The sequence below is a fragment of the Chaetura pelagica genome, unplaced genomic scaffold (assembly GCF_000747805.2).
Source record: "Chaetura pelagica isolate M959 unplaced genomic scaffold, ChaPel_1.0 scaffold189, whole genome shotgun sequence".
NCBI lineage: Eukaryota > Metazoa > Chordata > Aves > Apodiformes > Apodidae > Chaetura > Chaetura pelagica.
In genome coordinates this window covers 3763567-3777828 of record NW_009970716.1, presented here as the reverse complement: position 1 = coordinate 3777828, position 14262 = coordinate 3763567, and the positions used below count along the sequence as shown (strand labels likewise).

Here is a 14262-nt window from a genome sequence, read left to right as displayed (position 1 = left end):
GTAGATATTTTCTACTTACTCAAACCAGAAGATGCGCTGTCTTCCAAATAAAGCACTCCTGGCTAACTGCACAGAAAATGAGGCACTGCTGACTTAACTTTTATTTGGAATAAATGGGTATGGCTGTCCCACATTTTGCATTTTTGAAGCCATAAAAATAATGTTTTTACTCCTGTTTTTATATTTGTCTCAACCCTGTTGCAGGCAGGAATAGGTAAACATTGAGAGGAAATTCAAGAAGAGAACATAAATCTTTCTGTTGCTTTGGATATGGCAGAAGAAGAGCTAAGGACCCAAGCCAAAGCTCTTTGAAGACTTGCATGAAGTTCAATTGGCTTTGAATTAGGCCCTTGATGAAAATGCAAGACAGAGTGTTTATTTTTCTCTGTCACCTATGGGTCAGAATATGCATGTTTTCTGAATGCACAGAAATACTTCCACCCTTTCATTTTACCCCTTTTTTATTTCACTATTTTTAAAGCAGTCTTTTAGCTCCGGCTGTTGGTGTTTTGGATGATAAAAATTATCTTTTTGTCATAATTGCAGGTATGTTTTAAGAAGGATCTGAAATAGATGCTTTACACTTCCTCTTTCAGGGCTTAATTGTATGTGGAAAAGAATGGTTACTGTATTGTGTGCACATGCTTACATTAACTTGTTTTTTGTCTGTCCAGAAATCCAGATTACAAGAAGTATTCGGCCTCACAGTTTGGTAAGTTTTTTATTGGTTGCTTTCTTTTTTTACTCTCAGTAATTTTTACTCAGTTGTTTTTCTTTTAATTTTAGAATACCGTGGATGACTTTATCCATTTGAACCCAATTAAATATCTTAATTCTGGTGCTGTTAATTTGCACAGTATTTCAAACATATTTAGTCATCTTTTTTTTCCCATAGCAGAGGAAAAGTGTTACATTTTACTGCATTTAATGTTGGAAACTGGTGTATAATAAATGCAGTAAATTTTGTGGTTCACACCTTTTTTGTAGCCAGAAGTTCTACAAAATCAGAGACTGAGTTTAAAATTATAATACTTTTGTACACCAACTTTTTAATATTAAATAACACTGCTAGCAGGAGGTCTTTTAGGATTCTTTTATGCTGTCAGCATTGAAGCTTTGTGTTTTCATTCCGAGGCTAGTTGCTTCCAATCCAGAATATGAAGTTTGGCAGAGGATTTAACCCTTCCCTGTTAGGTATTCACTTGATGCCAGAGGCTTCCTTTGAGGGCTTTGAAGCTGTAGCAGTTATCTCCCAAGGCAAGGAAGTTTAAGTGTAGATCAGCCAAATGGAAAGATAAAACTCTTAACAGGTTTTTGACAGTAAACTAAGTCAGAATGGAAAAAAAAAAAGAATGTGTGGTCTGCCTATCATGCAGTCAGTGTGTGTTACCAACAAATGAACTTGATCCATGAAGGCATGACAGACTTTCCATTTTGAAAGAATCTAAGCTGCTTTGATCACTGTCTCATTTGTACCCACTACACTATCCATCTCTTCTCCCTGTTGTTTTTTTCTCCACGTCCATAGGTATGCAGAAGTTCATTGACATTTACCCTGCATTCAGATCCTCATTCAAACTCATCATTTGGGCTATTATTCATAAATGTGCACTTCCTTTCTTGGTGATTAGATTTTTCTTCTCCTCCATACTATCAAAAATACTGAATCTCTGTTTCATAAATGTTCCATGAAATAGCAGAACCCTTCACATAAGAGAACAGGCATTTTCTGCCTTTCTTCTCTCATAATAAAAAGATAGGGTTTATATTTCTCCTTCTACATTATCTTCAAAATTAACCTCTTAAGAAAAATACAACAAAAAAACAAAGTTCCATTTGGAAGGGAAAGATTATCATACCATTCCACATACTTCACTTGTTTTCAAAAGTCTGATCTCTTATCCTTACTAGACTGTTTCTCCTTCTAAGAAGTAGCTTGAGACAGGAAACCAGACAGCAGTTTGCCCCGATAAGAGAGAATATTGTCTCTTGGAGGTGCCACAAGAGCTTTTCTTTCTTTCTCCCTTGGGTTCAATACATGTAGAAATGAAGGTTAAACAGGTGGGGTTTTTTTACATGGGCTTCCTTTTCCCTTGGTGGAGAAGGTATTTTTATAATAAGCATTGCAAGAACATTTTTGCCCTAGATTTTTACATACAAGAAAGCCATTTCCAGATATGTGGCTTCAAAGAGACCGTAATGGCATTATTGTAAATTTAATGGAAATACAGATTAGTCTGTTACACAGCTGGTAAATGATTATGTCAAAGCAGTTCTAGGTCAAATAAAGTGACGTCAGCAAAGTTACGATGCACAAGCTGTGCAAAAAAAGATTTTTCAGTCTGCTTGCAGTTCTGAAAGAATAAAGGTAGAAGATTTTCAAGTCAACAAAAAGCAAAAATAGTTTGAAATACTAAAATAGTTTTAAATGCTAAATGACAGAATCCTGTAAAAATGCTGTTTTTCTGTGTGCCTATCAAGTGAAGGTTTCAGAAGAAAATTTTTGTCCAGGTACCATTTTCTTTTTACCTTATACCCTAACTTTTTAAACAGTTATTGCCATTTCCCAGTGTAAATCCAGTGAATAAACACAGAATGCTGTCAATCAGTAAAAGGTTTTGGTGTAGTGGTTCTGCATGTTTTTCCCCCTGGTGTTTCTTGTGGGCTGGCTGCTTCAGTCCCTTCCCCCAGCATGGTGTCTGGGCCTTTGCTCCTTCCCGTGCTCTTGCTTGCTGCGACTGAGTCTGGCTGCTGTGCTGAGCTGGAGAGTTTCTCCATCTGCTGCTATTTTGGGGCCCAGTGCAGTTAAGCACTTAGTTACTTCCCATTAAAGTTAATGGAACTTCAGAAACACTTTTTTGCTGACTCAGGTCTTGATTAGCAACTGGTAAGTGCAAACACATCTTGTTACTAGCCCTGGAAAACACTTTTTCTACCTTTTCCCAGGAATCTTGCTCTCAGAAACTGGTTTTTCTCTGTCAGACTCTCTTTCAAGGTTCCACTGAAGAATTCTCACCCAGGTTTAGAAAACCTCCCCACCCTTTGTGTTTAATCAGTGGAGAGTCTTCTGATATTATCACTTCTCCTTACCGTCAGGGGAAGTTTGTCTCAAGGCTTACAGAAGTAGTATTTTCAGAATAACAGCCCAAGTCCCAAAGGACTTGGACTGAAGAGCTTTGACCACATGACTTAAATTGGCTGCTAGATATCAACAGTGCAGAAAGAGCTGCAGGATCTTTATGGAGGGCATTCATGCAGTGCTAATTTAGCAGATATCATTACATTATTCTGTAATTATACCAACAATAACAATCATACCTTGAAGCTTCTAGACAAAGCTTTGCTGTACCATGGGGCAGAATTCCTTGCTTCCCTGAGGCATAAAGATGAAGAAAGCAACCCCTATACATGCTTTTATGCATGGTGAGGAGAGGCAGAACTCCTGGTCACCACCCCCCACATACACACCTCCGCTGTCCACAAGTGTCAGATCACTGACTGCTTGCAGGTATTTAATGAGAGCAAAGGCTCTATGCTAGAGGGAGGCTTTGTAGTTGTTGAATGTGCACAGTCAAAACAGGCCCTCCACCCCACCCTTTCCTTTCCTAGCAGGTCTGCAGAGTTGTTGGACCTTGAAGGTAGATGTACGGAGCTGCTGGGGGTAGCAGCAATACAGTTGCTTTTCTCCAGCTGTTTTGCTGTGCAGATGTGTAGTCTGGGGCCATTCTTTAACCACGCTGCTCTTCTGTCCAGAGTAAATAATCTGTACAAGTCCTTGTAGTCCTAATGCATGTTAAGTACCTTTAAGCTTTCATTTACTCTTAATTATGTCTCTGAAACATTAAACCATACTTGTCAGGAAGTTAATATAATGAAGTCTTCAATCTTCACAAGGTGATGAATTCTGCCAATGATGAACTTCCCTTCTGGAAGAGATACTTGCTGCATATTGGACCATGAGGGCAGAATTTGTGTTTATTTCTGGCTTGCTGTCTTCATTGGATTTCAGAGAGGAAAATGCTGAAGGACTTTGCCTGGACTTTACCTTGCACCTGTCCTTATTTGCATACAAAACCCAATTGCTTCATTTGTCTTTCTGAAGCACAGGGTGTGAGCAAAATCTTATCAAAAGCCGTGTCCTGTTTGGACAAGTTGGACTGACTTGGCAGAGATCCACAGGGTGGAGTGAATGGGAGGAGGCAAGAAAGTAAAACTGGGTGGCTTGTTAGCAGAAAAAGAGAGGGAGAGAAAAAAAAAAGACAGGGTGGAATGTTTGGCTACTGGATTGTAGTTAATTATTTAGTTTCACATTACATGCATTTTAAGTTCTTTTAACTCACATGAAGAAAAAACCCCTTTAATGCAGAAGAGTTAATCTAATAACATGAAAGACAAAGGCCCTTATTTTTTAATACACTTAATATGGGTATATTGTTGCCTCCTCTGTTTTTTCCAGGGTACCTCAGGAGTGAGATACAGTATTTTGATTTTCCAGAAATGAGTTACATTTAGTAAACGATTTGTGGGCTTTCAAACAAGTACATTATGAAATCAGTGTGTAAAGTAGAACCCAACTGTTTTTTCATTCCTCTGTAACAGAAAGAGATAAGGCTGTTTACTTTCCCTATTGCCCCCTTCTCAAATGTTTAGGAGAGAGATGGGGAGGTTTTGTGTTGGTAGGCATGATTTTATAAATAGATCAGGAAAAACTGCTGAATTATTAGTAGAAGGAGCATGCTTTATTAGTGTGTGAGTGTGCATGCATGTATTTTGTTTGTGAATGTAGTCCAAGCACTCAGTTTGGAGCATTATTTTAAAATACAAAGAGTATTGCTTGGTGAATTTATTTGCACCCTTAGGAAAGTGTCCTGACCTAAATTTTCAAAGCCAGACCCAAAGCTGATTTGTTTTTACTCTAGCAGCTCTTATTAGTTTCCACCAAATAGGAATCTGATCTGGACCAACAGAATTACGTATTATTTATTAATTAATTTTCCTTTCTTGAAAATTGTTTTCCAGTCGCTATCAAATGGACAAAATAAACTTGGCACTTGAGAATAATGTGATTTAAAAGTGCTCAATTTCTGTACCATGGTGCAGCAATAAAAGTACCATTTTCCTCTGCTCTTTTCAGATGACTGAATCTGAGAAAGACTTGAGAATTACTTTTCACTTTTATTCATGGCATTACACTTTCTGTTGTATGACACTCTAATTCCTGCACAGTAATTTTGAGCCCTCTCAGGAAACACCCATGTACGGCATGGCATGTGAAATGTGTATCAAGTGTCTTTCACACAAGTTCTTGAAGTAAAAGGTGAAAAGGGAGGAACTCTTGAACTGAAGACAATCCAATCTTAAAACAGCAAAAATGACAAAAAGAGTAGTTTGGGAGCAGGCATGCTTACTTAGAACAAACTTTTTCCTTCTTTCTCTCTCTCCTCATTTATTTATTTGTTGTTTCTTCATCTCCCCCATTCTTTCTCTTTCTTTCTCCTCCTGCTTTCTTGTTTCTCTTCCATTCTTCCTTCCCTCCTTCCTTCCATTCTTCCTTCCCTCCTTCCTTCCTTTTTAGTACAAATTGGTGTGTCACTTTATCTATGTACACATAAACTAAAAATTGAAGTTTCTGGAAATCTGAAAGCAGGTAGCCCCAAATTCTTATATATGAGGTCCGAGATACTACATTTTACTGTCAACATTTTTGGTGTCTAAAAGTTTATCTTTTTCTCTATTTTCACAATGCATAGATGTATGTGGGGATGCGAGAGATGCATAGATACATGTACATATTCAGTTATATGATATGTGGATGTGTTTCTGGGAAGACAGTCTTCTGAAGCATTAGTTCTAGGTATGTGTCAAAAGCCTGAAAAAGATAACCATTAAAAGAAAAATAATATAGCTAATAGCCTTCTCACAGACATACTTAAAAGTATTTACAAAATTATCACAACTGTTAGCAAATAGTAGAATCTTACACAACTGTTTCTAAAATAAAACCGCATGTTGAGTTTTAACTGGAAATTGCATTGAGTTGCTCTATTTGTTTAACTTTTTTTTGCAATTTGTTTTTGTCAGGCTTTTGTAAGAAGAATTATGAATATACTTTAATTTCGTTTTTATACTAGTTTCGTTATTCAAAATCTACACTGTTGTGTATTTTCAACTGCATTCATATACCGGAATAATTAATAATAAACTTGTAACAACTCATGCCATCTTTCTCTGGAAGCTCTTAACAAATTTTATGAACACACATGATAGTTAATTAACAAGATTGTTCATTAGCGTAGCTTTATTAGAATTGTTTTCATTTGAGCAGGTACATCTTAAAATTTTCATTTTAATTCCTGGGAGTTTTCTAGCCACAACTACAAATCTGTTGCTGAGCCTTTAGCCTTAAGCAGGGTGAAATTGTCCGGACTGTGTGGTCTGGCTGTATTCGTTTCTTTCCAGTGCCATCTACTGGTCAAAATTGAATTTCTGTGTTTCTTGCCTTAGCATCTTAGAGGTCATGCTACTTCCAGGCAGGGCTGTGCACTGTACAGTATACGGTGAAAACGTGCTCCTGAAACAATGCAATTACTTATTGTCCTCAGGTGATTTATAAAAGCTCACCAACATCTAAATGTCGCTGAGAACAACTTCCTTCTGCTTCTCCTGTTTTTTACTGAGTGCCTTTATAGCTTATCTCAGAAAAGGTATCTGCTCCATTACTTCACAGCATCTTTCCATGCGTTGTAGGATAGTTAAGTTATGATGTGTTTTATGCTAAACACTTTTATTTTAGTAAAGCTAAAGTTGGACAAGTGAGGTTGAACACTGTAGAAAAAAACAACTGACACTGCACAGAATACAACCAGATATTTTAAAGTGCTTTTCTACAGTTAGCACAAATTATTCTTGAATTATCAGTAAATCTTATTATCTCAGGGAAATAACTGATGGATTTTTCAAGTTAAGTCATTGCAGCATGTTAAATGTACCTCTCCAAATTAGTCTTAGGGTTTTGATCTTCTTTTGCATCAATTTCAGTGTCACTCTACATGAAAATTTAGAATTCTCTGTCAGAACTGACCATGGCAGGGGGATTGAAACTGATCTTTAAGGCCCCTTCCAACCACACCACTCTATGATACTATGACTCTTAGAAAAGAGAGATCCTCTACAGTCAACCCACTTCTAAACAAGGTTATTCTGAAATTGTAATGCTGGTGAGAAATATATGGTGTAAACTGTTGTTGTCTTTGCACACTGACAGGTAATGAAAATGACTGTTCTGTGATCTTGGTATGCTGGTGTGCACAATAAAATTTTTAAAAAATGTTCATTAAAGTGAACAGATTTCCCTTTATTTCAGTAGTGATTGGGAAAGAATAAACTTAAAAGAACTGAAATATTTAGATTAAACCAAGTCATTTATTTAAGAAGCTATGTTAGAGGTGCAGAAATATTCATTTTAATCTGACAAAATACTAAGTTCTTTACAGTTCAGAAAGTTGATTAGGGGTTTTCCTACAGCTTTGCAACATCTTGTCTTTCCCCTGCAGGCCAGGACATCAGAGGCATCGGAACAGGTTAATAAAAAAGATGCTAATGTTTGACCCAGTTCCCATTAAGCAAGAAGCCATGGAGCCTGTTTCAGTGGTAAGACTTTTAAAATATTTTAGCCTTTGTGATGACTCTAGTTTTTCCATCTTTAAATTCATACCAAGATTTCTCTAAGCTTTGGACTAGCTTGGGAAAAGGAATGAAGCTATGTTTTGCTTTTGGGACAATCAAATTCACACTCTAGGAAAACGTTTTTGTGTGTTTTATGAATTTATTGCCTGTAAATGACCTGCCCCTTTACCTCTGCTGGTGCTCCCATCCCCAGAGTAGAGGTGAGAAAATCTAAGTACTCCTCAGCCACTGCAGCGCAAGTATGATCTCTCAGCTCGTGCTGCTGACAGAGGTGGGTTGAAATTAAGTTGCTTAACCTCACAGTGAAGCAGCAAGAGTCTGTGGTTTTGATATTTTACCTCTGAACTAAGTGAACAAGTTCTCAGTGTCCCCTTTTCTGTTTCTCTCTTGGTCTTGACAACATGCGTCTGGGGCAAACTCTGCTCTCTAGGCAGCAGCAAGTTAATCCTGACCAAAAAGTAATTGCATTTTTCTGGGTAAGTTGGGTGCATTGCCTTACCACATGAACTGATGAGAACCAGGGTAGTGGAGGAGAAATACGGGAAAAGAGGGAAGGGGAGATTTTTCATTTCAGGTGAGTTAATTTTCCATCAACTTTGTGTGTAGGGTCAGCTCAGAAGAGTCTGATAAGCAAGAGCAGCAGAAACATGTAGCTGGGAGGGGGACAGTGGGAATTGTAATGATTTAGGCTGCCAGGGTAATACGGCCTTAGGAAGCAGTTTCATGTATACTTCAGGTCTTCAGCTGCAAGCTGGTGCTGAAAGGGAATGTTCAGGCTTTTCTTCCTCCTTTATGTCTTTTCATTTTCTTGGTGTGACATGAAGCAGTTGTGTGACACTGAATGTTTTGGATCAGCTCATTGAATGGTCAGAATTGGTAACCCACCAAAAATACCCTTGTTTTTCGGTCAGATCAGGAAGCTGATCTGACTCATTCTGTGCAGATGCTCAATGCTAGAGCAAGGGGAAGGGGGAGGACAAGGGAACAGGACCTCCCTTTTTAGCAGTAGCCTGCAGCAAGATCAGATTAAGTATTACATGAAACCACACCTGTAGGAAGGCTGATCAATTAAAAGGGTGTACTCAGAGTGCATAAATTAGAGTGCAATAAGTTCATGCTCTGAATGTCATTTTTCAATGAAAAGTTTGCTTCCTGTTTTATTTAAAATGTAGACTAACTTATCATCAACTTAAATGCAAGCTTATGTACTTCAGAGCAATGACAGAAAAATAACTGATCTGTCACAGAGCATGCATGACAGATTCCAATATTTGGGTCAAGAAGGAACCTTAGTATTGGCTGGTTTGTCTGTCACTTCAGTCACAATTATTGTATAACCTTACTAAGAAGAGTGGTGATTATCTGCAAATACCTAGGAGTATCCAGTGGTGTCCATCAAAAGCAGAAAATGGACAACTTTTACAATAAAAGTGTCATTACATGAATAACAGAAAATCACTGTGGGCTGTCTTCTGTACTCATATGCTTTCATCTCCTAAGGAGGGTTCTGCAGTGGCTTGGGATGATGCACATGGTCCTGCCCCAGACAGCTGAGTGCTTCTGCAGAACAGATAGAGTCTGTCCTTCAACAGAGTGACCAGGAGAGGAGTGAGCAGTCTTCCCCAGGCCAGCAAATGAAAGAAAAACTGCAGGGGGAAGAACAAGGGAGCATTTCTGAGCCAAGTGCGTTTCAAGACTGTAGTTCAAAATACTGCTTATTGTGTACCATGTCTTCTTTGCAGAGGTTTGGTACCTTCCATATCTTGGACCTGTGGAGTCATCTAGGGTGTTCTTACAACTGAGTGTCATCACTCTGACCAGCCATTACAGACTATGCAGCATGTTTTAGCGCATCTGTATGCTTCCGTTTTCACTATTGCATAATGAGGAAAAAAAAAAAGGAAAAGCTGAAAAGGAAAAGCAGGAAGTCCAGAGGAAAGGACATTTTTTTGAGTGATGTTCTTTTCATGGAGGTTATTTTGTTTTCCTTCAAGCTGATGAGTATGTGTATTTTAGCTTCTGTACACACACAGGCCTGAGCCCCAGCTTCCCCAGCACTCCTTGGTCTGTTGGTTTCCTTGGAGCCATGCTGCCACAACTTCCCAGCAGAAACTGCTCTGGAAGCATCTCTAAAAGGAGGGAAGGAAAAGGAATAGGAAAGTATAGCCACTGAGTGTGTTAGTTTTATTGACCTTCTTTTGGAAAGGTGAAAGGAAAGACAGAAGTGTTAGTGGGATGCTCTGGAGGTGCTAAGAATAGCATTCATTTCACTGTGGGCTAACATAACTCAAAATTTTTAAATCCAGATGTATATTCCCACACAACATCCTTGTCTCTAAATTGAAGAGACATGGACTTGATGGATGCACCACTCTGTGGATAAGGAATTGGCGTATGGTCGCACTCCCAAGAGTTGTGGTCAATGGCTCAATGTCCAAGTGGAGACCAGTGACAAGCGGTGTTCCTCAAGCATCAGCAACTGTGCTGTTTACTTTGTTGGCAACATGGGCGTTGAGGTTGCGTGCACCCTCAGAAAGTTTGCTGATGACACCAAGCTGTCTGGTCCAGTTGACACACTGGAAGGAAGGGAGCTCATCCAGAGGGACCTTGGCAGGCATGAGAGTGGGGCCCATGCCAACATCATGAAGTTCAGTAAAGCCAGGTACAGGGTAAGGGCAATCCCAAGCACAAATGCAAGTTGTGCTGAGCATGGATTAAGAACAGTGCTTAGGAGGACTCAGTGGTGTTGATTGATGAGAAGCTCAGCATGAGCCGGCAATGTGCACTTGCAGCCTAGAAAGCCAACTGTGTCCTGGGTTGCATCAAAAGAAGCATGGCCAGCAGGTTGAGGAAGGTTTCTCCCTCTCAACTCCACTCTTGTGAAATCCCACCTGAAGTAGTGTGTCCAGTTCTGGAGCCCCCAACATAAGAAGGGCATGGAGCTCCCAGGGAAGGTCCAGAGGAGGGCCACAAAGATGATGAAAAGGCTGGAGCACCTCTCCTGTGAAGACAGACTGAGAATGTTTGGGTTGTTGAACCTGAAGAAGAGAAGGCTCCAGGGTGACTTTATAGCAGCCTTCCTGCACCTGAAGGAAAGCTGGGGAGGGACTTTTTACAAGGGCGTCTAGTGATAGGGCAAGGGGTAACAGTTTCAATCTGAAAGAGATTTAGATTAGATACTGGGAAGGAACTGCTGTCACAGTGGTGAGATGCTGGAACGGGTTGCCCAGGGAGGCTCTGGATGTCGTCCCCTCCAGAAGTGTTGGAAGGGCAGACTGGATGGGGCTTTGAGCAGCCTGGTCTAGTGGAAGGTGTCTCTCTCCATTGCAGGAGGGTTGGAGCTAGGTGATCTTTTAAGGTCCTTTCCAACCCAATTCTGTAATTTATATTGTATCTGTCGTTTTCTTTGTGTCATTAGAGACCAAACTAAATTAAACCCTTTAGGAATTATTCATTATTTTACCTGAACATACACTGTCCATGGGTATAAAGTCTGTCTTAAAAAATCCCATCTGTTGGGTGTAGGCGAAGGAAACAAATTATAGTTTTGACACCACTGTGTTTCAGGGTGTGTGGCTGAAAGGATTAACTAGGCTTCTCAGATGACTGAAGCTCACACCCACAGTATTTCATCACTACCAACAGCTCATGGTACTTATTGAATTGAATAATTGAACACATTTTATTATAGTTCTTAATGAACTGGTAACAAAGTCATCGGAGTCCTACCTAGGTATTTGCTACCAGGACTTTTTAAACATTTACACAAATATAGTTACTGTTTAAGTGAAGAAGGTGGTTTTTTATGTGTTACCATCTTTCTTTGAATTGAAATAAAGTTCTTCTCTGTCCTTCCATCAGTCTCAAAACCACTTATTTCACCCATTTTTAAAGACAGCTATGTGCTGCATGAGGGGTTGAGGTCTTAAGTAGTACACTGGAATGCAGATTTCATGTGATGAAAATGCTTGTATTAGCTACTATTAGAATTAAATCTATGGGCAATGGGCAGAGACACCTTCCACTGGCAGTATAACACAGTTTAGCAAACTATATCAGATCAGTGCTTAATAGTGTCTCCTTGTGGAAGCAGCAGTCTTCTGGGTGGTGGTGGATGTGTTTGTGGCATATCTGGCCAGTCTTTATTCTTCATAGATTGTCAAGAAAAGCATAGTGATTTTTTGTCCTTTTGGATTACTGGTTTAATTGAGCCACATGGCATAAAATATTAGAAATTCCTTTGGTGTATTTTCTATGTGGCTTCTGTGCTCTGGGTTTTATTATGGAGAAACAGCAAGGAGAGGTAAATTGATTACTTTGTAAGACTCACAGAGGGACAGTGATTATATAAAAAATAAAACAGGGCTAGATGGAAACTGTAGGAATATGTATTGAAATACAATCTTACATCTTTGTAGTGGTCTAGCCTAGTAACACCATTCTGCACAGGGATATTTAGGAAAGTAGAATTTACAGGAACGTGGGAATTTGTTGGGTTTTTTTCAATCCAAGTCAGACCAAACTCCTACATACACTGTTAATTCCCACAGTAGAAATACAAGGAAAATATATTAGCTTAAATATTTTAAGCAAACAGAGCAATGATATTAATTTTCCTTTCTTCCCCCAGAATACTTCAGTAGGACAGGTGAAAAAATGCTGCTTATGCAGGCTGTGAAGTGCACTCCTGTTTTCTGCAGTTGGTGGGATTTAGGAAGTCAAGAAGAGGTGGTCGGGCTTGTTTTGGGGTTTTTTTTGCTATTGGCAGTGCTTGCTGTTTACAGAGAGAGACTGTGAAGTCTTCCTTATTCTCTCATCCCATATTCCCCAGGGAGTACTGTCTGCTTCCCTGGCAAAGGAATGGAAAATAACCAAATTTGAGAGGAGTGGTTCATATCAACCTAGTGGCAATTGCTGTGTCCCAGTGAGTTAGAAACTGAAACTTCAGTATGCTGAAAAATAAAAGAAGCTTAACTTTAGGACCAGGAGGTAGATCTGAGTGTGACTTACTCCAAACTAACAGGGCTTCAACCACACTTCATTGATAGCGAAGTAAAACTTTTTTCCACTAGAGTGTCTGATTGACAGCAGATACTCTCCTTTTGATTTTTTCCAGAGGCCTTCTCAGCTTTTTTACCCTTTCTGTTTCCAACAGAGCTAATTTGTCACACCACATTTTTCTGTTACAACTTTATCTGCAGTTCTACAAGTTTATCTGCAGTAGAAACATAGCCATTCAAATCTCAGAAGTAAGAAAAATTTAGATAAATTTTTATGCTTCCCCAAACTGCCAGAAAAAATAGTTGATGTTAAATCTATGCCAGTTCAATTACAGCAATGAAAACCTATGCAAATAATGCAAGACATATGGAGTAAAACACCTAAGTACCTAAAATAAATACTTCTTTAAAGCATTTTTTTCCCTAATTCTTGGAAAGTATTTCTTCCTTGTCTAAATATATTTTACTTAACTTTTCCAGTTTACAGTTCTTCACAACATTTTGATAGTTTGATATTTGTTTCAACACACACACCTGCTGTTACCTGCAGAGTTGAAAGAGAGTAGCTGTTTATATAGTGAGGTTACAGCTTGGAGATGCTTCATTCCTTAATACACTCAATAACCAAAAATCTTCCCTAAGATTTAAATTGCATAGTTTTTTTCCTTTCTAGTATTCTTGCAATAAAATAAAAGTTCCTAGGTGAACCTTGTGATCATCTCTGACAAACCTGCAGCATTGTAAATGCTCTGATGCTCAGTGGTAGGACTTTTCCAGTTTGTAGACTTTGTGTGGTAAACAAAAACCAGGAATTTTAACATAAGTACTTACCACCTCTTATGTGTTTAAATTTTGTATTTTTGCCTATGCCCATAATTTGATCAGAATTAGTAGATAGTGAATACTGTTAAATATTAAACCCTATCAGTATCCAGTGGCCTTCATGGCTTAGAATGCTGAGTGTTTCATTTTTGGCTCAGCAGTGGTGGTAAATCTATAGAATTTTTTTTAGCCACCATAGCTTGCAATAATGGCAATTTAATAGAATTCTGAAAAACCAGTTACCATCAAAGATGAACATTTTTATAGATTGAACTTGTATAAATAAAGAGAATTAAGTAGTTTCAGAGGTTTTAATGTAATATTTACTGTTTGAAGATTACTCACCATTTTTGTACACTGCTTTATATAGTATTTAATGGAATACGTGACTCAGCTTTGTTATTTCTCATCACAATGCTATGAATGCAGCAGGAAAATCTAGTATTTTCTAAACTCACTGTTTCAATCAGTAATTTAAAAGAAGAAAGATACACTTGTGTAATTTAGAAAAAATACTTTTAGTTAATGTTGTCATTTTAAATCAACCAACTGTCTCTCACAGGCAAAACAGAGGTAATAAACCAGATGCATTGCTAGAAGTGTACACCCAAGCAAAAAATAATTGAAATGTGATGGTAATGATTGTATACAAATACAATAGTTCTATACTGCTAATCAGTTGGATTTTCTATGGCTTTGAACATTTTTTTAAATCTCATTCATCAAAGACTTTGGTGCCACAAGAGTTCAGCAG

General features: G+C 38.5%; 1 protein-coding gene across 1 annotated transcript in view; it reads left to right on the top strand.

Moving 5' to 3' along the window:
• Window positions 1-7593: 7593 nt before the first annotated feature.
• The window catches only part of KLF3 (Kruppel-like factor 3 (basic)), a 15230-nt gene continuing 8561 nt past the window's right edge, over window positions 7594-14262 (top strand). The window contains exon 1 of the mRNA XM_010006121.1: window positions 7594-7649. Within this exon, the coding sequence (XP_010004423.1) occupies window positions 7594-7649 (56 nt within the window). The remainder of the gene's footprint in view (window positions 7650-14262) is intronic.